The sequence below is a fragment of the Pectinophora gossypiella genome, chromosome 6 (genome assembly GCF_024362695.1).
Source record: "Pectinophora gossypiella chromosome 6, ilPecGoss1.1, whole genome shotgun sequence".
NCBI classification, from domain to species: Eukaryota; Metazoa; Arthropoda; class Insecta; order Lepidoptera; family Gelechiidae; genus Pectinophora; species Pectinophora gossypiella.
The window spans coordinates 7,866,239-7,889,500 of NC_065409.1; the positions used below are offsets into that span (position 1 = coordinate 7,866,239).

General features: G+C 40.0%; 3 protein-coding genes across 11 annotated transcripts in view; 1 reads left to right on the forward strand and 2 right to left on the reverse strand.

The window, feature by feature from the left end:
• The window catches only part of LOC126367673 (serine/threonine-protein kinase tousled-like 2), a 37,197-nt gene extending 27,045 nt beyond the window's left edge, over positions 1-10,152 (reverse strand). For both annotated transcript variants that reach the window (XM_050011313.1, XM_050011311.1), the window contains exons 1-2: positions 9,832-10,152; positions 5,226-5,279 (exon numbers count right to left, since the gene is read on the reverse strand). In XM_050011313.1, the coding sequence (XP_049867270.1) occupies positions 5,226-5,250 (25 nt within the window). In that variant the 5' untranslated portion in view covers positions 5,251-5,279; positions 9,832-10,152. The remainder of the gene's footprint in view (positions 1-5,225; positions 5,280-9,831) is intronic.
• Positions 10,153-10,976: 824 nt separating this feature from the next.
• Positions 10,977-16,541, forward strand: LOC126367674 (late secretory pathway protein AVL9 homolog). The gene is made up of 7 exons (XM_050011317.1): positions 10,977-11,185; positions 11,369-11,566; positions 11,710-11,926; positions 13,712-13,901; positions 14,286-15,007; positions 15,089-15,272; positions 15,450-16,541. Exons 1-7 carry the CDS (start codon positions 11,117-11,119, stop codon positions 15,760-15,762), a joined length of 1,893 nt encoding a protein of 630 aa, XP_049867274.1. The 5' UTR covers positions 10,977-11,116; the 3' UTR covers positions 15,763-16,541.
• Positions 16,542-16,714: 173 nt separating this feature from the next.
• LOC126367671 (kinase D-interacting substrate of 220 kDa B) overlaps positions 16,715-23,262 on the reverse strand; it is a 44,500-nt gene continuing 37,952 nt past the window's right edge. For all 8 annotated transcript variants that reach the window (XM_050011306.1, XM_050011301.1, XM_050011302.1 and 5 more), the window contains exons 20-26: positions 23,104-23,222; positions 22,407-22,610; positions 21,458-21,622; positions 20,971-21,070; positions 20,367-20,464; positions 19,428-19,524; positions 16,715-17,972 (exon numbers count right to left, since the gene is read on the reverse strand). In XM_050011306.1, the coding sequence (XP_049867263.1) occupies positions 16,996-17,972; positions 19,428-19,524; positions 20,367-20,464; positions 20,971-21,070; positions 21,458-21,622; positions 22,407-22,610; positions 23,104-23,222 (1,760 nt within the window). In that variant the 3' untranslated portion in view covers positions 16,715-16,995. The remainder of the gene's footprint in view (positions 17,973-19,427; positions 19,525-20,366; positions 20,465-20,970; positions 21,071-21,457; positions 21,623-22,406; positions 22,611-23,103; positions 23,223-23,262) is intronic.

Below are 23,262 nucleotides of genomic sequence, written 5' to 3' on the forward strand. Positions count from 1 at the left end.
CGCCGAGGCAAAGGGCCTCATTGTGAGAGGAGGTACATAAAGTGGGTACATATTGTTTATATGTACATGTATCCAGTTGTGTGCGACCAAGTTGGGTCGATGGACGCTAAGCGTACTGCGACACCACTGTAATGACCATGCAATTATCATTTAACTATACTATTTCAAATGGACTAGTAGTGTTAACTCGTAACCGTGTTTTATGTATGGTAACGGGTGACGAAATATTTAGGGTGACCTGTATCTCTTGAACCTAAGAATTTGCTGTGCTTAAAGAACTCCTGAGACATGTCACTCATTTAACGTTATTATTGTAGGCAACTGGAACTTTGAAAACTTAAGAAATAATACAATTACATTGCCTAAAATACAAGTTGAATAACTTGAAATGGAAATAGACTTCATCAAAACGTAATAATGAACGTACAGAAATATTAAAATGTTTCAACTGCGAGAGCCATGAAAATTAAATTGGTAAGTCTGACGCAGGGTTGCCTGCCTCATTTAGCAACCAGAAAAAGACGACAGGATCAATACAGGCTGCAAAATGTACACGTGATCGCGTCACTATATAACTCCCTCCCACCACCGACCGCACCCCCTAAACACCCAGCGGTAACCACCCTCACTCCCCAATGTCGACACTAAAGGATTTTTCTTTCCCTCCTCCCTCTGTTTGAAATGTCATTCTATACCTATAATATATAACGCGATTGCTACATACATAAAAACAATACTCAACAAAAAGAGCCGGAATTTTGGACTCGTTTCAATCCGCCTAGAGAGCATTTAGTTTTAATTCCATACAGGTAGTCGAGTAAGGATTGAACTCTATACATTGCAGCCGGACTGACAAGCACAGTGTGAAACCAGTTCCCATGGGCAGCCCAGTGTCGCCGCGGCGCGCCAGTCAGGGTTGGCACTTGCCTGGTTTCCGACAATTCGTCAAGAAGCCGAATAAACTTCTTAAAGAAACTTTCAACTAACATCTATTGTAATAAATTGCTCCAAATCTAATACCAGTTATTTTTATCCGAGGAGAATATTGTTTGCGAAATAAGTACGTTTCATAAATACACCTACGATTTATTCGTATAACGGTGTTAAGAGTGGAGAATGATTTGGATTTACATGTTGTTTGGAGCGGGAGGCCAGAGATGTATCATTAGAGGAGCTTGTGAATAAGTAAACGAGGGCGGGCGAGGCAGCCACTCACCACAAAGGGTTGTGACTTGCGTTCCCGCGCGTCCGGTCGATAGCGACCGCGAAATTTGCCGCAGCCACCGCTGTAATTTTATGTTTGCCCAGTTACGTCATTAAAAACACTTTATTAAAATAAAATATAAATGAATAATAAATGAACAAACACAGCTATAGGCAAATTGTTTATGTGATCGTCTTATCTGTACTCATTTTTACCAAGTGATGACTTTTGAAGGACATTAGCGCAAAATATATTAATTGCTACAATTTGTAATTGTAACGAATCACTTTAGAATGACAGGTTTATTTTAACATTCATTATTTATCATTCAGATTCAGAGCTCACAATTATACACGAAATACATCCATGTATTTTCTAACCAAGTATCTACGTATTGGGTGGTTGATGAATTTCTCTTGATTCTTGAAACAACCACCACACAATCATGCTACAGACATAAGCAATGCGCTATTCAACTTTCTATTGCTAATCAACCTCGGCTGTATAGTTTTCTTTTTAGCGTAGACTAGTTTTTCACTTCACTAAATGAAAAGTGTTGGATTCAGTCAGTCGACAGAATTGGTGGCAGCAGCGATGCGCCGCGCAGTATTCGCAACGGATGCAGCGAAATGAGCAGTTCGTTGACCTCGAGCGGGCCTGGTTTCACTCGTAGAGCAGCGCCCAGTTCAGTGGCCCTATTATAAGTTGCCATCGTACTTTCTTTATTTCTAGCTCATGGTCGCTATTTAAATACACTCTACGAGAGCTCAGTCTAGCTGCGTCTGCTCTGTGAGTACGATCACGTCGATCACACAACTTCAAAAACATTAAAACTCGAAACAAAATAGCATCGCTGCAGACGGATGGCACGATAATATGATGATAACAAACCCAGGCACTGCGGATCAGTTTTGATATTGTATTGTGTGAGCAGAGCAGGTAAACGTGGCAACAACGCATTCGCTATTGGAGTATTCGCGGATGTCGGCACCGTTACCATTCTTTAGTATCGCAAATAAAGGCTTCGGCACACCAAAAGCAAGAGCAGCGTAGGCGCGGCGCAGCGTATCTTGTAGCATGTACAGGAAATTGTATAAATGCGTCACAACAAAAGCAGTAGCAGCACAAGCGTGCCGCAACAGCATTTTGACAGTGCAGCTGTTTCTTTTTTGACATGACTTTTGTTTGGCTCAGATTGCATTAACTAGTTAGGCCCACAAACGGGGAGCGCTGTGGGCTTTCACACATTACAAAATTTCTCACAACGCACCTAAAGGGCCCTCAAGCCTCGGCTCAGGGCGTCGTTGAGAGTATTATTATATTGAGCCAATAATGATAAGCACTGAAAGATGGAAAATGTCGACCACGCCGCCGGCGAGGTCTGAAGGTACAGTTCAGTGTGCGTGCGTAATGAATACACACGAAAATATCATCGAATTATTACGTAAAAATAAATGTTTATTTGACTTCAAAAGACAAATATTACAGAAACACAACATAACCTTGTGGGAGAATATTGCACGGGAATTAAATATGACACCTGAACGCGGTTGTAACGCGGACCCGCGTTGATACTGCTGCCGCGCTGCTTCCGACTCGCTCCTGCTTTTGGTGTGTCGAAACCTTAAATGTAGCAAATTACGTAGCCGTTCGGCCATTGCGTCACTTCCTCAAGTTATTTTGTTTCTATTGGTAAGTACCAACACTGTTTACTAGGAGTCGGGCAATGGAATATTTAACTTAGGTGATCCTTCGAAATTTCAAGCATAGAGAACCGAAAAATCAATAAAGACTAAATACCTTCATGATCGATTACTTACAATAGTATTCATCGTCTTATATACATATAGGTAGGTACGTCTATTATTTATTATTAACTCTCTTTATGGCGCGGCGTGTTTATGACTGCGTTAGAGCGAACGTCAACAATGACAATCACCGTTATGTAAACCCGTATAGATACAGCCTTTCTGGTTGGTTCCAATTCGAACTTGGTTTTATGTTAAAATATATATTTCAAAATACCAAAAATCATGACTTAAGAGCGGAGTTAGGGAGCAATCGAACGTATTTGAAAGAATCGGTAAAGTGAATGAATGTTATTTAAGGCGGGCGGGGTGGTGTTTGTCTTGTTGGAAAACTAAAGTTAGAGACGATCAAGCGGGTTCGTCACGAAACGTCAAGGTCATGTCGCTGCGCATGTGCGGTGAATTGGATGTTTAAAGATTTTTCGCGTGCGCTATCGCCGCATCAAACAATCTTAACCGATTTCACTATCCAACCCATTTACGTCGCCCTTAAGAGTGGTATTTATATTTTTACAACGGGAATGAGAAGGCATGCTATTATTACAGAAACAATGGAAGTCATCATTAAGCACGATTAGTTAAGTTCTCATTATACCTACTTAGATCGTTACAACTTTATTTTATACTGAAATATAAATACCATTATTTTTTATACATATTACTTGGTAAACGTATTTATAAAAAAAATATTGAGTCATCCATATTATTTCAGTGAATCTCATTATAACTCATACAATGTCCATCTAGACCATTTATATTTACTGCGACTCTTGATTTTAACTATTATGTGGGATAAACAAAAAACAAAGGGCACATATTACGCGGCGAGAAGCAACCGGCGGGTGTCGGCTGCAGCATCGATCCACGTCTTATGTACGCTTTACATACTTCCTCGCGCTTTATGTAGGGATTCAACCGCGATGCGTCAACCGATGCACATGCACCGCCCCCGCGGACCCGCGCCCCGCGCGCCTCGACGCGACACCAGTACAGATGCTCTCATGTATGCAGGTGATAAAGTCAGACAACACATAATTATCACAAACAAATACCAATGTATGCAGTCGTCTGATATTGTTCTATTATTAACGCGTTATTGTGGCATTATTGGCAAAGTGTAGTAATTGAGAAGATAATCTTTGCTTTCAGAATCAGTCCGAGTAATACGTTAAGCCGATTGTATACACAAGTCTAACCTTGACGACCTTTCGTAGGTATATGACTTGCCACTTATTACTCGTTTATGGGCGTCGTATCTTGAAGAGAATCAACAGAGTGTTAAGTTGTGACTTGTGACATGTGTGATCAAGTTGCAGTTAATTTATTACAGTGTGACTACTATAAGGACTCTAAGTGCTACAACATATGATTAATTTGACATTCATCAGGTATCGCTACAATATGATGATGTAGAAAAACAATAAGGAAAATGAGTGGATTTTAGTGGAAGCAATAACATTAAGATAACTACAGATTGAAGATATCAAAACCTAACGTTTCCTCTTCTTTATCAGCTTTAAAATTGGAAAGGACGTAGTGGAATGGTATTACTGTAGGGAATATGGTTTAAAAACAGCTTTAGACAAGCTAACATTCAATTTTACATTGTAGAGGTTGTAAAAGTAAATCTACTTCGCTTAGATATCAATTCATTACAATGGCAATAATCGATGAATTTTTAAGATGCTGTTGTAATTTCCAGAAGGTCTCCACCAAAAACATTACGTAATTTTCCGCTGTTCCGTCATTCAAAGTATCTAAACAAAAGCGAAAAAAAATCGCATTACTGTAGGTACTATAGCCCACTACGCAATAGGCTGTTGGCGTCTAATTCTATGCATACGTGTTATGTTGTATGTCTTTTGTAATTCAATGAAGGGTACGGTATTATGAACGGCGAGGAGGGCGAGGGATTGCGTCGTGTTGAGGCGTCAAGCGGAGGGATATCGCTGTAATCCCACAGGCGTGGCAGATTCGTCGGGACATGCCAGATTGACCTCGAGTCCCTATTGATCTGCTGACGGACGCGTCTCCGTGACGTCTCGCGACCACGTGACTGTCTATAAATTACATTATGTGGCTATAGGAATAAGCCAGCTTAATAGGCATTTCCTCTGACGGCCATTCGGAATTCGTGGGAAGCTTCAAATTGTGCGTTTATTCGACAATAAAGAGCTGCGAAATAAAAATACGTATGAATGGAAGTTACTGACCCGGGTGAAGTATTTTCTCCGTCATTCCTACGGATCTGAGCTCTTCAGATGACTCTGCAAAGAAAAGAGAAGTTGGATTAAAATTTTGTTGTATGTAATAATAAACTGTGTCTCGGTTAAGTTGCTAACAGAAGCAGCTTTGTGTAAAAACAGGTAATAAGTTGTTGTCCTTGAGTATTAGGTTCGCAACGAGCACCTGTGGTCGGCCATTTAGCATTTATACGTCTCAGGGAGGGGCACAAAGAAAAGGTCGAATTGTGTTTGTGCTCTCTTTCCACCATTATATAACAGACCTACTCAGGTATAAACGCGATATGCACTTAATTTGATTGAACTATAAAAATATACGCAGAATACTATTATCGATTTTGCTTGCTACAAAACACATACATAAAATCACGCCGGTAATCATTAATGGTATGGGCAGAGCCAAATCATTAATACGATAAGCCACACTTCTGACGCACGTCCTAAAATGCTCTTGACCACTTCTGTTTGTGGTAAATCAATATTCGAATATATTCGAGTTGGTTGTGAAAACATTTTTTTCAGCTTAAATACTTTCAATATCCACTGGAACTGAAATAAAATGCAAGCTGTACTGTGATTAGATTTATCACATAAATAACAAGTTCAAAAAGTATCAAAGACCATTATAGCTTGTTTCCTTTGTTTATCACCTAAGTTTTACAGCCAGAAACTAGCCTGAAACTGAACGACTCGCGACCTTCGAAACGTACCTGATCCAAATTGTATTGCGTATATCAAATAAATCGAGTTAAATACATATACCTACGAATAGTTTCAAGCTATTCTATTCTTCTGTGGGCGAAGTATCCATACATTTTAGAAAAAAAAACCTTTTTTCAGACGTCCCAAAGTCACAGTATTGAAATAAAAAACAAAAAGTTTAAGGATAGACGCCAATTTTTAGTTTTTAAACGCTAAATGTACTCCAACCCTAAACACGCATTTGTCTCAAAACAGTGAGTCATTTCGTTTATAAGATAAACAAATGAAATTCTAATTTTGAATTTAGAATTTTCGCTTATTACTGTAATGGCCAAACTGCCAGCTATACATTTATGTATTTTTTTTTCATCGTATGAATTCTTTTTTGTGTTAAATTCGGACAGAAACAATGAAAACGGAAGTGTTTCGATTTTTTTGATGAGAAGTGTATGTATATCCTATAAGTTTTACGGCCTGGATTGGAAATGACGAATTTCGAGTATGTCATATGCTTACAGCTTGGACTCGGTAAAGTTTCAAGCTTTTTATTAAGTTAAGCCTGGATATTGCAGCGTATTTTTTTTTAAAGTTATGCTTTTGTCCGGTCCACGACGGATATTGCGACGGTATTTTTCTAAATTCTAAAGGCCCCGCGCGGCTATCAAAAATTTGGTTTTTCGTTTGGTTTGAAACCTGCGGCATTTCATTCAAGTTAATCAACTTAACGTACTACCCTTACTAATACCCTTACTAATATCTATTTAACTTCAAAAGCTTAGCTTTGTAGTTTCCAAGCTACCTTTACATTAGCAAGCGCTCAACTTCGATACACGGCCTTCGTGATCCAGTGGTCGAGCGTTGGGCTCACGATCCGGAGGTCCCGGGTTCGATTCCCGGTGGGGACATATCACAAATATTACTTTGTTAACCCTAGTTTGGTTAGGCCATTACTGGCTGATCACCAGATAGTCCGAAAATAAGATGATCCGTGCTTCGGAAGGCACGTTAAGCCGTTGGTCCCGGTTACTAATTACTGATGTAAGTAAGTAGTCGTTATATGAGTCATGTCAGGGGCCTTTGGCAGCTCAATAATAACCCTGACACCAGGGTTGATGAAGCTGGTAATCCACACGATAAGAAGAAGAAGAAGACTTCGCTACAATATGAAGAGTTTTTTTTGAGTCAAAAGGCAAATTGAAATGGTTTTTACTTTGGTTTTTGGTAATTTTCCAGAAACCTATGGTCACGTACACAACTAATTGGTGCAGCACAAAGTTGATATAGGGAACGCGCATCCTATTCGCCAGCATGGCGACGACATAGGTAGGACGAACTTATTGATACAGCACAAAATTGATCAGGAAACGTGCATCGTATTCGCCAGCATAGTAACATAGGTAGGACGAAACGTGCATCCTATTCGCCAGCATGGCGACATAGGACGTACTGAATTGGTGCAGCACAAAACTGATACAGGAAACATGCATCGGATACTCCACCGACATCGTTTTACCAAAGAAAAAGACGTTGAAGACGTATTTCAGGACGTGAAGGGGAGTGGACTGATAGAACCCCTCTTGTCCGTGATGCTTTTTTATTATTGGTGATAGGTCAGCATTTGACCACAATTTCACCATGGTGAAGTTCTTCGGTAATATTGGTGAAGAAATAGGGCGGGTGTACTAGATTCTGGATTGATTATCGGCTTATCGCAGACTTAATGACACATTCAAAAGGGATAGTTATCCATTACCGAGGATGACACGTAGAATAAGAGTTTCAATGTTAGACCTTAAAAGTGATGGACTCGAAAGATAAAGAGAAGACTGTGTTTTAGATGGGCTAGTTTTTAACAGTTCAAAGTCATGCCTTATGGATTGTGCAATGCACCAATCACGATTGAGAGACTGATGGAACGTGTAATTGTCAAATCATTGGCAGAAATTGGGGAACGATAAACTTTGGTCGCGCATTTAGCGGAAATGGTAGATTTCATCAAGGGAATTAGCTAAAGGAAGGGAAGATGCATTCCATTGTTTCTCCTATCGGCACTTCATGAATATACCTCTACGACTCCTGCAACAACAAGCATCGGTAGAGAACTACGGCTACTAGTGAATGTGAGAATGTCCATCGAATAGGCCAACCTGCTTGTCTGATTATGCAAGAGACCTAAGGAGCAGAATGGAGGAAATTGGAAATATTGATACAATAAAAACCCCAACAAATACAGGCCAGTGAGCAAGTGAAAACTAGCGAAGGGTTGGGCTCCACAACCCTAAGGGATGAAAAGGGGAAATTCCGAAGTTACAACCAAGTTGAAAAAGACCTCATGAGTTCATAACAAGAATCAATTACTGTAACTGATGATGTTTGTGATGGGTGGTTGAGGCTGGTATTCCACCTCACAACCCACACGAATGGGAAGAGGGAGAATGATGTAACTTATACTATAAAATTTGGAAGTCATCAAGAAGTCCTCCAAAGGTGGTTGGGTACAGATAGGTATGTGGATGAGCATGCCTTAGGAGAGTTGGTGTGACAGATTGGCCCTGACAATATAGTTACCTACATCATATCTGTCATAAACAAATAAATCAGGAGTGTGAGTAAAATATATTTTTTACTAATATTGCAAACAGAAATATACAGATTCGTAGAAAATTTAAAACGGAGTAACACTAGCGTGTAGAGCGATAAAGCCACCATTTGCCATGTACCTACTAGTTAAGTGTCATATACATACATACATAAACTCACGCCTATTTTCCACCGGGGTAAGCAGAGACTAAAGAGAGACCAGAGAGTCTTATGTGTCATTTGTAAAAATTATAAAAAAGAATCATTGAAACTGCCAAGACTAAATTACACTACCTTGTATTGTCTAGTCTTAAGTGTCCCACTGCTGGCAAACACCACCCTCTATTTCTACTACATATACAGTTGATAAACATTTTTTTGTAATACTCAAATTCTTTTGTAGTTGATCATCAAGAAACCATTATCTTCTACTTAATTACCCAGTTCAGCTACATGAGGTAATACAAATATATTTATAGGTAGCAATAATATTTGCTTCATCATGCAAGGTATCTAAACTCATTTTAGGATGAGCAATATGTAGGTACCTACCTAATCATACTAATATAATACCTATTGTAAAACATATGACAATGTTATTTTTATAATTTTCAACATTATTATTAAATTATATTTGATAATATTCAAATCTTAATCCAAGAGTATTTGAAGAGCTTGTCTATGATCAATAATAAAGAAGTTAATCAAACCAATTGTAAATAAAATGACATGATAGGTATTGCATAACAAATGCATAAAAAATTGTCTCTCAAAACAGCAACTTTTGTACATACTAAGATAGTATTTATTGTTTCGACTGCAATACACAAAGCTGGAGCTGAAATATCTACACTTTGCCATGTTGTAACAAATATAGCTACACAAAGGTTATAGTTCAAATAAACAGCAGCTATTCACTTATCTTTATGTAAAATTGTGAATAAATAGCTATTAAAACAATAAAATGGTGGAACTGTTTAACTTCTACATTTGGATAGCAACGAGTATGAGATCATAAGTGATACCTAATTAGGATGACATGTCCTGACTGGTGTAAAAACTTGCGTGTTAGACAGTAGAAACTGAACCTAACCACAACCCCAGAAGTTTACTTTACGCCCACATTAGTCATGCTACCGTAAATGGAGTTATTAATTATGTAGAGCACTGCAGACAAGTAGGTACAAGCTGACTGTTCTGTTCATTATACGAAAATTCAAGTTGTTTTTCAAACAATCTCGGTATGTATATACCGACAACCCAGATTTTATAAATAACAACAGTTAATACTAACCTCAAACACGCAGAAAACGATCATGATCCAATCCTGAGGTCACACTACCGATTTCTTTTGTCAACAAGTCCTAGAAATCGGAAAATTCAGTGCAAATCAATTCCGATTTGCACTCCACAAATAAGCAAATTTCACTAATACAAGTGCGCAAATAACGAGGAAACAATATGTGTTAATCCTTTTTTGTTTAAAGATAAAAAACACAAACAGTTTTTACGAACTTGTGAACACATAAAAAATAACAATGGCAAATTTCTGCTCAATCAAAGAGAAAACTAGAAAATAACAACAAGCACTACCATTTTTTGTAAAATTTTGATTGCCCACAGACAATGTAATGATTATGAGGAAAGACCGGTGAAGGTAAATATTTGTAACTCATTCACTTATCCGTTCTCTTCTCTCTCAAAATAATATAAAAGCCGCGTCATACACGGAGAAACTCAATTTTCGAGTAATTACAAGTTAATAACAATAAATTACATTAAAGAACCGTGCCCTTAAATACATCTTATAGTTTTATTTATCGGACAGAACAGAACTGAAAAATAGATGGAAAATATTTACACTAAAATAAAATAGCTTAAGGAATATGCTCCATATCCCCTCCGGTAGATTTAGGGTAGGTTAGCCTATCAAAAAGAGTGGGACGGATATAGGCTGTTTATGTTAACTTATGAAAACAGTTTATAATGTTATATGCAAAAATGAAATTATTTTGTAAATGTCTTATAAATAAAATACTCTTTTTGTAACACAAAATACTCTTTGTATTTTATTTATTAGTTACCTGCTGGTCGTATGTTCGTACACCGGTAGTTATAATCATTACCGTTAATGCAAATATATCCTATAAACTTAAATCTTTTGCATATTTAGATAGAACTAAAGTAAATATTCGCAAAAAGACAAAAGTTTTTAGAATATTTAAGCGGTCACAACACTGTTAACTTCATGTGTTCAATATTTTCTTTATACGTAAGTATATTTTCATTTTATAATGCATTTTGCATATAATTTTTTGGAAAGGCGGAGAGTAAAGCCAAACCTAGAATAAAATAAAACTACCTAGTCTGTGGTCTCATTGACCTTACTTGATCAAATTCATTCATTCATTGTCGACTACTTCATTCATCACTGTTCGTCCGTCATTCATTCAAATTTGACGTTTGGTTTGGTCGCAAAATACAATGACGTGAATTGTATTTATTTATTCGTCATGGACATTTATTTCTCCAACTTATATGTATTTAAAATTTAATTAATAAGTAAAGAACCGTTTATCATGTCTTTTATAAGCGATCCAGTTCTAAATATTATTGTGGTAGGCTTCCATCACAAGAAAGGATGCCAGGTAGGTGGTAGGCGTCACATATTCACCAATCGATAATGTATTTTTATTATAAATCTTTACTGAGGTGGCTCTAAATTGCAACAATACCGTGAATTGTTTATAATAATGCTTAGATAAGCCGACGAACTTCAAGTTGACGATCTATGAATACATTGTCATTAAAATGATTTTTCGTCATTTCAGGTAGAACATTGCTATCCAGAATTAGTACCCGGGTGCCCTACAGAGCTACCGGCGGTGTGGCGACATTTGCCTGCCCTAGCTCTTCCAGATGGCTCACATAACTATCTCTCAGACACAATATACTTCAATTTACCTGGTCTAACAGAACCTGCACATACAGTTTACGGAATATCATGCTTTAGACAAATTCCGGTAGAGGTTTGTTATTTTAAATGTACCTATCTGCATTTATATGTTTATCTCCTACTTCGTCTAAATTCATAACTATGTGTAAGTGCAACTGTCCATGTTCATATTTGTAGTTCTTTTATTATAGCTAGTCATTTTGCTTTAAATTTCAGCAAGTACTTCAAAAGACAGAAGATATGACTCGGAGTTCAGTTCAGAAGAGTGTGTGTGTTATATGTCGCTATCCTCTATTTGGGCGGCTGGCTGTAAAGATGGAACTGGTGGTGCGTGCCTGGTTTCTTCAAGGGGATTTCTCACAAACTAAACTCTTGGAAGATGCTTATAAGCATCTCAATAGCTGTCCTGTTCAAATAGACCAGACCCTTGAAGGTAAAGCTTAGTTTCATTCTAAATTTATCTATAGTATGACTCATACCAAGTAAGTAATCTAATCATACCATATACACTTCTCATCAAAAAAATCGAAACACTTCCGTTTTCATTGTTTCTGTCCGAATTTAACACAAAAAAGAATTCATACGATGAAAAAAAATACATAAATGTATAGCTGGCAGTTTGGCCATTACAGTAATAAGCGAAAATTCTAAATTCAAAATTAGAATTTCATTTGTTTATCTTATAAACGAAATGAATCACTGTTTTGAGACAAATGTGTGTTTAGGATTGGAGTACATTTAGCGTTTAAAAACTAAAAATTGGCGCCTATCCTTAAACTTTTTGTTTTTTATTTCAATACTGTGACTTTGGGACGTCTGAAAAAAGGTTTTTTTTCTAAAACGTATGGATACTTCGCCCACAGAAGCCGCCCAAGTTGTGGCATTGCTGGATTCTGGCCTTAGTCAGCGTGTTGTGGCTGCAAGACTGCATCTAAGCCTGTCATCTGTTCATAGAGTCTATAAACGTTATCGGGAGACTGGTTTGTTCACGCGCCGTTCAGGATCTGGCAGGAATCGGGTCACTTCTGAGCGAGATGATCGATTTATTGTAACAACTTCTTTAAGAAATCGACGCCTTAACACTTTTCAACTGCAGCAGCGGCTTCGTGTTGTACGAAGGGTGGCTGTAAGTGACTCTACAATTAGAAGAAGGTTGAAGGATCGTGGACTGGTACCGCATAAGCCAGCAAATGGGCCGAAATTAACTGCAGACCATCGAAGAGCGCGCCTTAACTTTGCACGTGAGCACCTAAATTGGTCATACCTACAGAACCGCCACCATAGCTGACCTTTTCTTCAATGCAGCATTGTGCATAGCGTTCTCCGTCTCTTCTGTAGACCTTGTTCCTTCCGTCGTTACCATACAGCATAATTTTACACTCATCAGAAAAGAGAACTTTGCTCCACTGTAGGTATGACCAATTTAGGTGCTCACGTGCAAAGTTAAGGCGCGCTCTTCGATCGTCTGCAGTTAATTTCGGCCCATTTGCTGGCTTATGCGGTACCAGTCCACGATCCTTCAACCTTCTTCTAATTGTAGAGTCACTTACAGCCACCCTTCGTACAACACGAAGCCGCTGCTGCAGTTGAAAAGCGTTAAGGCGTCGATTTCTTAAAGAAGTTGTTACAATAAATCGATCATCTCGCTCAGAAGTGACCCGATTCCTGCCAGATCCTGAACGGCGCGTGAACAAACCAGTCTCCCGATAACGTTTATAGACTCTATGAACAGATGACAGGCTTAGATGCAGTCTTGCAGCCACAACACGCTGACTAAGGCCAGAATCCAGCAATGCCACAACTTGGGCGGCTTCTGTGGGCGAAGTATCCATACGTTTTAGAAAAAAAACCATTTTTCAGACGTCCCAAAGTCACAGTATTGAAATAAAAAACAAACTTTAAGGATAGGCGCCAATTTTTAGTTTTTAAACGCTAAATTTACTCCAACCCTAAACACACATTTGTCTCAAAACAGTGATTCATTTCGTTTATAAGATAAACAAATGAAATTCTAATTTTGAATTTAGAATTTTCGCTTATTACTGTAATGGCCAAACTGCCAGCTATACATTTATGTATTTTTTTTCATCGTATGAATTCTTTTTTGTGTTAAATTCGGACAGAAACAATGAAAACGGAAGTGTTTCGATTTTTTTGATGAGAAGTGTATTTATGTTCAGTGTGACAAATTAATAAGTTATTCCTTTATTTATTGCAGGGCTGTCTGTTCAGAGATTAGTGGAAAATTGGAAGCACAAAGCTCTGCTGCTGTTCAAGCTTTTATTGTTGAGACGAAAGGTTTTAATTTATGGGTCTCCAGCAGGGACTTTGTCTGCTGCTCTGTTAACTCTTGTGTCCTTACTACCTCGATGCTTAGAACATGGCTTATCTAGAGCTGCAAATGTTACGTAAGTGTCTTTATCAATGAATCATTTTTAGTGTAAATAAGTATTCTCTTTTTCGTCGTTCCCTCACTGCTGAGGATCACAACCACATGTTATGGTATTCCAATCATTATGGCTATATGCTGTGTGGACCACTCTATACATTCTGCTGCCCAGTGTCTTCTTCAGAGTGTCACACCACCTCATAGGAGCAGATCTACCACCCATTTGCCCAACAATGATCTGCTTCTCCAAACCATGCTTTGGAGATTGTATAATATGCCCTAAGGTGCTTAGGGCGGGTTTCCGGCATCTCACGATTAGTATTATGAAATCCCCTATTTATAATTAACCTGCGAAAATCAAGAACACAAATAAAAAAGTATCCAACTTTTACAACCTTTACAGGTTGTCCAGGCCTCTTTCACCTGTTGCTGAAATACCAGATAATAAATTACAAGACATTGGTGATGCTGCTAAAGAAGGTGATGAGCCATACATAAATGGGACCTGCCAGTCTGAGGAGACAGAAGAGCTCACAGTTAAAGAGTCAGGAAATATGGAGGAAGAGAAAGATCAAATAAGTGGCCAAAGTTTTGAAGAAGCTACAATTGGAGATGGTTCAGACAAAATAGATTTTGTGAGTAGAGAGAAATGTCACAGTGTTGGTGAGAAGTATAAACCACAAAAAGCACCTGTTGAAGCTCAGTTAAGCCCAACAATGGCCAGAGATATGAGTGTTGATGGTTTATACAATTTGACAGGTCAGATTGATCAAGCTGAGTGTGGGTTCCCACTGCCATTGTTTGAAGATGGTTACTTATGTCTACCATACCTGTCACTACAATATTTAGACATATTATCAGATTCAGCGGTAGAAGGATTTGTTGTTGGGGCATCTAATGTATTATTTAAGCAAAAGAGGCAATTATTTGATGTACTTGTAGAGTTAAATGAAATGAGGATAGAGACAGGTGATTTGATGCTTAGAAGGCAGCTAACCCTTAGCACAGAAGACCTGCGTTTTGCTGATCATGTGGTGCGGCATGCCTCCACGCAAGGTGACGCCTGGATTCGTGACCAGTTTGCAAGCTACTTAATTTATCTTTTAAGAACTTCCCTGCTTCCAGGTAATTATTGAAGTTAGGATATGGAAACATTGTTCTTTATATTTTCTAAAATTGGTTTATATGCTATTTTGTTTCTTTCAGAGGGAAGTCGAGAAATTGATTCATATAATGCTCAATTTATGGTAGCATTAAAGTGTACTCCTGCTTACCAACAGTGGTTGAAAACTACTAACAATGGCGATATAGAGGCTTTCACAAATCTTGCGCCCATTCATCCATTTTCTGGACAGCTATCAGTCGCTGACATGAAATTAAAGTTCACTCAGTGAGTAAAAGATTTATAATTTACTAAAATGTAGCTAAATGTACTATAATCCTTTCCAGAAACTGATGGGTGCATTTTACGGCAGTGGGCTTGTAATCTGTCACCTTGCAGCGAATTATTATATGTCAATATTTGTTGCAAATTTTATTTTACTGATTACGACAATACTATTTGTAGTACCATGTCGACAACTGAAGGAGGCAGGAAAGTGACGGCGGCGGTGGCCAGCACGGGGCGGGCAGTGGCGACCACGTCCCGCGCGGTGGGCGGCGCGCTGTCGCAGGCGCGCGGCGCACTGTCGGGCTGGTGGAGCGCGCTCACGGCGCCCGCCGCCGCCGCCGGCGACGAGCGGCGAGCAGCCTCCGATGCCGAGGACGCGATAGACCAGCTCGACGAAGACAACAGAAAAGAAACCACCGATACTCCGGACCCTCCCGACAAATCTATCGAGAGTAACACTAATAATTTTACTAAAATACAAGTTATTTAATCTTCGACGTAAGATAGTAGTTGTTTCCACGTATAAAACCCTTTTGAGCCAATCTTCAAATTGAGCATTTGAATGAAATTAACTCTTATTTTTAACTAATGTAAATATGAAGAACTATTCTTTGTGCTGTGGTTATTATAGTGTTGAAGTTGATTAATTGGCGCACCAACTGGAGATTATTAAGTATTTATTTCATTAAAATAAATTGTGATGTTCGAATAAGTAGAATCGTTTATTTATATATTGCACAAAGGCTTCACCTATGTGTGGAGGGATTATGTTTTGATTGCAATTTTCAATTATATGAATATTATGAATCACTAGTGTATATAATATTCCTTCAACAACTAAAAAGTTGGTTATGAGATGTTATAATTTAGTGCACATCACGATCGGATAATGTATCTCTTGTAAATTTAATTATATGTATATCTTGGAAAATGTAGATAGTATACGTAGACTTTGATACAGGTAGCAATCTCGGGGAGAAACTATTTTTTGTTGATATAAAATCTTAATTTTTTAAAGTTATATTTTAAATCTGAAGCTAATAGATTTTTATTTTTTTTAGGTTTTTTACTATTTTTATTAGTTCCTTATCTAAACTCTCAAAATGGAGTAGTTGTAAACTTACTTATCCTATTGCAGTGCAATCGTAGTTTATATCAATAGTAATACGTGATTTACTTGCCACACTTATTGATATTATCCAATCATTCAATAATAATATATTTCAGTTAGCTGTGGATGTTGATAAATATAAATTTATTATAACTTAATTTTTTTTTAATTATTGTTATTTCCTTTCCAGTCCCTCGCTGCAAGACAGGCTCAGCACCAGTTTGTATTCATCCGTTGACACGTTTTTTTTTCGGGTACCGCCCCGAGACTGTTTGTGTCGCCATTGAGATTCATTTCGGGAAATAATACTAATATAATTAAAACAACTGAATAAGCTTTATTCAGGATGAATATATTTCCATATACTTAAGGTTAAATTGTAATATCACAATTGTGGTCATACCATAAGTTTAAATGCAATTCTTGTTGTCTTCATTTGTGAAATTAAGTACTTTTCTACATCTACGAACAATGTTTAAGATCATTATTTTTTTGAAGCAAAAATTGCCTTTAACGACTCGCCTAGTGGTCGATGAGGTCAAAATGCATTCTACGTTAGTGTAGAACAACAAATAATTCCGGCGTTAGGTGCGTTCGTGCGTGCACGTGGAGTCACACCGCGGAGTCTGGCTCCTCCCAGGGCCAGGGCGGGCCCGCGTCGAGCGCGTCCTGCCGCCACAGCGAGCGCGCGTCCGACGCGCCGCGCGACAGTAGCCGCATGTTGTACGGCTCCACCATGTTGGACACGGACGCGTCACTCTCCACACGCTCCATGCGCACGTGCCCCGTCTCGCGTTCCTCCTCGTTCTTCCTCTCCGGGAGTAGGTCGAAATCTGCCGCCCGAGGGGACTCTAGGTCGGTGAGATCCGACCGCGGAGAAAAATCCGTGCTGGTGGTGATGTCCTGCAGGCTGCGGTCACCGCACTCGATGCCGAGCTCGTGGGCGCGTTCCCCGGGCGGAGAGCGCGGTGCGGCGTCGGGCGGGGATGAGCCGCCGCCGCGGCCCGCGGATCCCGCCGGCGCCGACACGAGGGGCGCCGACTCGTCGTCGCTGCTCTCCTCCCGTGCCGGGCTGCGGTCGCGTGACCCGCCGCCGCGCATTATCTTATCCTTCAGCCGCGACAGCCGCTCCGCCGAGCTCACCTTCTTGAGGATCTCGGCAGTCTTCCGCAGGTTCTTTAACTTCAGATCGATTATCGGCGAGCCCGTCTTCGTGGAATCCTCGACGGACTTGGAGCGGACGGAGAGGCGGCAATCGGGGGCATCGTCGGGCGCGACGAGCAGCGAGGAGGGCCGGTCGCGCGGCGGCGGTGGATGAGCGCGGGCGGCGGGGGGCGCCCGGTAGTGCACGGCGGGCGCGGGCCGCGGCCGCGCGCTGAACGTGATGTGGCCGTCGTCGTCGGAGTCCTCCTCGTTCTCGACGTTGAAGGTGACGGCGGGCGGGTCGCCGGCGACGCGGCGCGCGCGGAACGAGCCGCCACCGTCGCGCTTGAGGATGGAGGGGTCGCGCCGCGCCGCGCGCGGAGAGCCGCTCGGTGACGCGGCGGCGCTATGCGGCCGCGGCTGCAGCTGCAGCTCGTCCTCCTCGCCTGCAACACACGGCATACGGCGGTCAGGCGGGCGAGGGGGCGCGGGGCAGGAGCGGGGAGGGCGGGGGGCGGGGGAGGAACGCAACATCACCTGCTAGTGGCGGCGCCGCTGCCGCGCCTCGCACCTACGGAGCTGGAATAGTGCTGGGGCTGGGTTGAAATCAAACAACGTCGTGTAACATTGTATATTTATTTCGATCAAATCGTGTAAACATTCGACAGTTAATAGGAAACGATTACTGACCTAACTTCATACAACGACATTCCTGCATTTCCACATATAACTGATCAGAAATAGAGTGCGTTACATGTAAGTACCTAAACCATGGACGACGACCAAGTACACAATCGATCGGAAACCTACATTAAATACTAGCGAGCCTCTAGGCACGTGGATATGTAACTATATGTATAGAGCACTACACTACATGCTGTGCGATACAATAACACTTAAAAGTACAAAATTACATCAATATTGGGAATGCTATTCTTGGAATTACAACATTAAATTTTGGAAAAATATGGCAAATATTTTAAGTACGTATTAATACAGGAATAATTTAAAATATGTATATTAATACTAAAATATATCTCGTAATACTGTGAGAGATCTTTTGGAATTCTATTTTAAAGTTGAATTTAACGCGAAAGAAATTAAAACAATCTATCTACTTTAAAATGACAATCATAATAATTATAAATAATAGTTATATTAGGCACTGTAAATACCTACCAAATATTGAAACAAAAGTATCACAATTTGCAAGCATTAGGCGTTGCTGGAAGCACGTGATAGGATGAATCTTCTTACATTTCCTACTGCATAATAAGGCTTCCAAAAAATTGTTATACAATTTACCATTTGTACTATTACTTTGTACAATGCAAACAAAAAAATACAACCGAATTGCGTTAAAAAACATTGCGAGATACGGTTTTTCAACTACAGTAACAACATTAAATTTTGATATCTCTATGGCATGTGAATATGATTTCTACTGTGTGTTATAATTCATGGCATGCGCACGTTTCGTGTGTTTATTATGATAAAAGCTGGCGTGATCGTGGTACTCAGCTTGTAAGGAGTAGAAGCAATATTTAAATGAGTTACAGAGTTTTACCTGTTGGGAACGAGTACGAGTAACGATATTTTGCAGCCTTGTGACTTACTTATACTTATCTCAAGTCTACTTACAAAACGGTCACACCAACTTGTATCAATATGCATGCCATTAACAACCCGACATGCATCCCGAAGCTAAGCGTGTCTCGTGGACCAGTATTGCGGGCGTGGTCACGAGAAGACATCGTCGGCGAGGTTGAGAACGACGTGGTCGCGGCGCTCGGGCTCGGGAGTCAGCTGGGGGTCGGGGGTACACGGGAGAGAGGTGGGGGAGTCGGTGTGGGAGTCACTGTGTGGGGCAGGGGGCAGCTCGCTGATGGTGTGGAGCTCACCTGGGTGGGAGGGGGGCTCCGACTGCATCACGTCCTCCATCGCCTCCTCGTTTAGCGTTTGCAGCGCGCCGCATATCATTTGCTCCTCCAGGGTTACCTGGGTGCACAAACACGAGTTAATTTGAAATTTACTGAACAATGTTTTCGTTTGGGCGTCATTTTCTTGAAGCTCGTATTTCATTGATTTCCAAATTACCTAAGCTAATGGGATTCCAGAAATCGTGGCACATATCATCCATAAGCATGCATTTAAAATTGTGAAAGTGACTACCGACCAGTTACAAATAACTCGCGGATCGATGCCCTGTGTCTTTTATTTTAAAAGTGCATTATGACGCCAAGAGTGAAATAAAAAATATTTATTTTAAAATTTTGCTCCAATAACATTTAAGTGCCAATTTAATAGAAATGAAAGTGCAAGCAACTACCACACGGGCACGGGCACATATAATATCTCACACTACTAGTAATCACCTGATATTCCGCATATGGCTGCAAAATGTGTATTGAACAAATTAGTGTGATAGTATTTTTACAAGAATATGACTTATTATATTGGGGATAGGAATGGTAGATAGATTTTTAGTTCATATTCTCATATGAACATTTGTACGGTTATATTTTTTGCGTTATTTGAACATATTTTTAATTTTTGAGAAAGAAGAAAAGTAAAGAAAGCAATTAACGGAATGATAGCTGAAAGTTTTCTTTTTTATAAAAAAAGGGTTATAGTCGTTATAGTGTCAAAATTTAAGAACACTCAACAATAGCGACACCTGATGGGAGAATAGGCAGTTTTTATCCTAATTTGTAACTGGTTAAATTTTCAAAATTGGGGTTCACTTTATAGGATTACATACCGCAGAGGTCAGGATTGCGATATATGTTAGAATTAGTCAATAGAGCTTCTCGTTTGGTTACAGGTTGAATAGTTATTACCTGTTTTTCAACGTTGGATGGTCGGCTACGCTGATGCTCGATGACGGGACGTGGCTTAACGGCATCTGGTTCACTCTCCACCGTCTTCTCAGGTATCACTAAACAAGAAACATAGACTTTAACCAAATAAGTCCGGGATGTCCAAACATAGTAGTTAAGAAACATGTTTTTTTTTTTCATTTAAACATTTAGATTTATTCCAAACTCGTTCCATTTCCTTTCTCCGTGACAACGTGCGCGTCGAATTCGGTTATCATTATAAAGCCTAGCACTTTGAATAATGTAGCTTTTTATCGGTGAAAGAATATACGAAATCGGTTCAGAATTTGAAGAGATTACTTCCTATAAGTACACTCACAATTATTTCACATATTTATAATATTAGTGAGAGGTAAAAAGGTATCATCATCATCATAGTGTAAAGTAATCATCATAAAGTAAACATAAATCATCATCAAACACAGAGAAACAATATGTATTTATACTGAAGTCGCCAAAGTAATTTCCTATAATGACATGTGTATCTATCTACCCATCTTGATAACGATTATAGGATGTACGTACAAACTATGTAGTTTGGAATGAAAAATAAAGTGAATCATACCGTTTACAGCGGGCGCGTTTGGCATGTTCGCTTCTAGCTCACGTAAGTTCGTGATGAGTAGTTGGAACAGCTCCCAATCACCAAATGGCAAGTCTAAGATCTGTATAAGAAAAAAAAAACGTTCGTAAATGTTCATCAAGAAGAAGAATAAAGAAATATATATTTTTTAATTTATTTGTTGCACTTGTAAAAGGGATGAGAAGGTTTTTGTATGAAGCATGGCATACTGTCCCTGCCGCCACACCTACATTTATTGTTTGGGGACAATAATACAATGGCTCTGACTAACCAATTCACCATTTAGTTTCCGCCACTCTTCTTACTTTGGATACGTACGTTTACGTACGAATGTTGGTTTACGGTGACCATCTGACACCTAATCTAGGCGCTCTTATAGTACTTGAAAGGTAGGGTTTATGTTATCGCTTTCGCACACATTCGTATGGAAACGCGAGCAAAGCGCGGGTTAGGCAATGCGGCGTGGTACCGGCTTGAGGTCGGCGAGGCGGCACACGGAGAGCGCCAGCCCGCTGACGCGGTGCTGCAGCAGCGCCGCGGCCGCGCCCGCGCCGCCCGCGCCCAGCGCCGCGCGCACCGTGCTGCACACGCGCTCCACGCTCATCGTCGACAGCCGCGCGCCGGTTACGTCACCCTGGCCGAATTACAATAAACATCAATATTCTTATTACAAAGGAAGCAAGGACAACAGAAAGGACAATTATATCTCCGTTTTTTACTATGTTTGTCTAAGCGTTATTATTTCATCTTGGTAAGGTCCTCACCCATAGTGAAACCATGTGCGCGTGCGCAGAAAACTTAATAATATAATGGTGCTAATTCCTGTAAATACCATCTAATTTTATTTTAAGTTATATCTGTCATTTTCTTATCCGCCGAAAAGGAAAGGGACGGGTAATCGACAAGCATAAAATTTATGGAACACACGTCAATTTTAAGCACAAATCTAAACCAACCGTCTAAAAATTTTACATCCGTTAATAACCCGTCACAGTTAAGTAGACAGCACGTCAAACGGATTGCATACCAGCGAGGTACCTTTTGATTCGCCCGGGTTATTCATTCATTTACTCATTCTTCCTAAAATTAAGAGCTGTGAATCATCCGTCCCTTTCCTTTTCGACGGATATGAAAATGACGGATATAACTTAAAATAAAATTAGGCGGTGTCTACAGGAATCGGGGCCATTATTTGTTTATTTAAACTATTTTACTTTGTATAAAATCGGGTGAACATTTTAGAAAGACTCTGGGGCCGGGGTAATGGGCATTTCACAGAAAACTGTGAAATGGTGCGCCGTTAAAAAATAGACCTGGAGAAAATCAATTGACTAGTCGCTTATCTTCTGGCGTCCTGTAACTCTACCAAATAAAATTCATATTAAGAATTTGTTTTATGTACGTATAAATGAACTCACCAGTCCAGGGAAGGCAGCCTTGAGAGTATGATGTGGGTTGGTAGCGGGCGGTTGGAGCGGCATAGACGGGGCCGGGTACCCGGGCATGGAGGGCGCGGGGTATGGCAGAGGCGGCATGAAGCCTGCGCCCGTGTTGCCCCACCCCACCCACATGGGTGGTGCGGCCACCGCGGGAGCCGCCGACTGGTTCGGAGGAGACACTCGCTGGGAAATATAAAATCTTCATTATCTGAACCGCTAAGGCGTTTGAATAGTTCAAAGAACGCATAACTTATGTCGTAAGACCAGGCTCTAAAACCATTGAATTTTGTCTACACTCTAGACAAACCCAAGTATTGTGTTTTCGGAGGTATTAACTTGTAATTGGGTAATTTCCTAGGTCAAAGATAAATTATAAAACTCTGATTACTAAATAAAAACAAATCTAAAGACGACAAAAAACGTTTTCCCTTTTCTATTTAACTTATTTATGAATTTTAATAATGAAAAATGTAATAAGTATGACACTTAGTCACGTTTTTCTATGACGTCACTAGGTGCTTTTTTCATACAAATTCCATAGTTATTTCGTGTTTTGAGGTTTAGTAAAAAGTAACTGCTTTGACTAGTTGGAAAGTACCCTATTGGGCTAATTTCCCTTCGGTATTTTTCTAATATATGTCTAATTTCTAACAGGGCGCATATTTTAGTAACTTACGTGTTTCCTCTGGAAGAGTTTGGAGTGTGCCTGTCTCGGGTGCTGTGGCGTGCCCCAGGGCAGGCCGGCCGCGCCGCTGGCACCCAGGTCCTCCTCTATGCCGGACTGTAGCTGCTCCTCTGACAATCGTTATAATGAGGAATAAGATACAATAGTAAT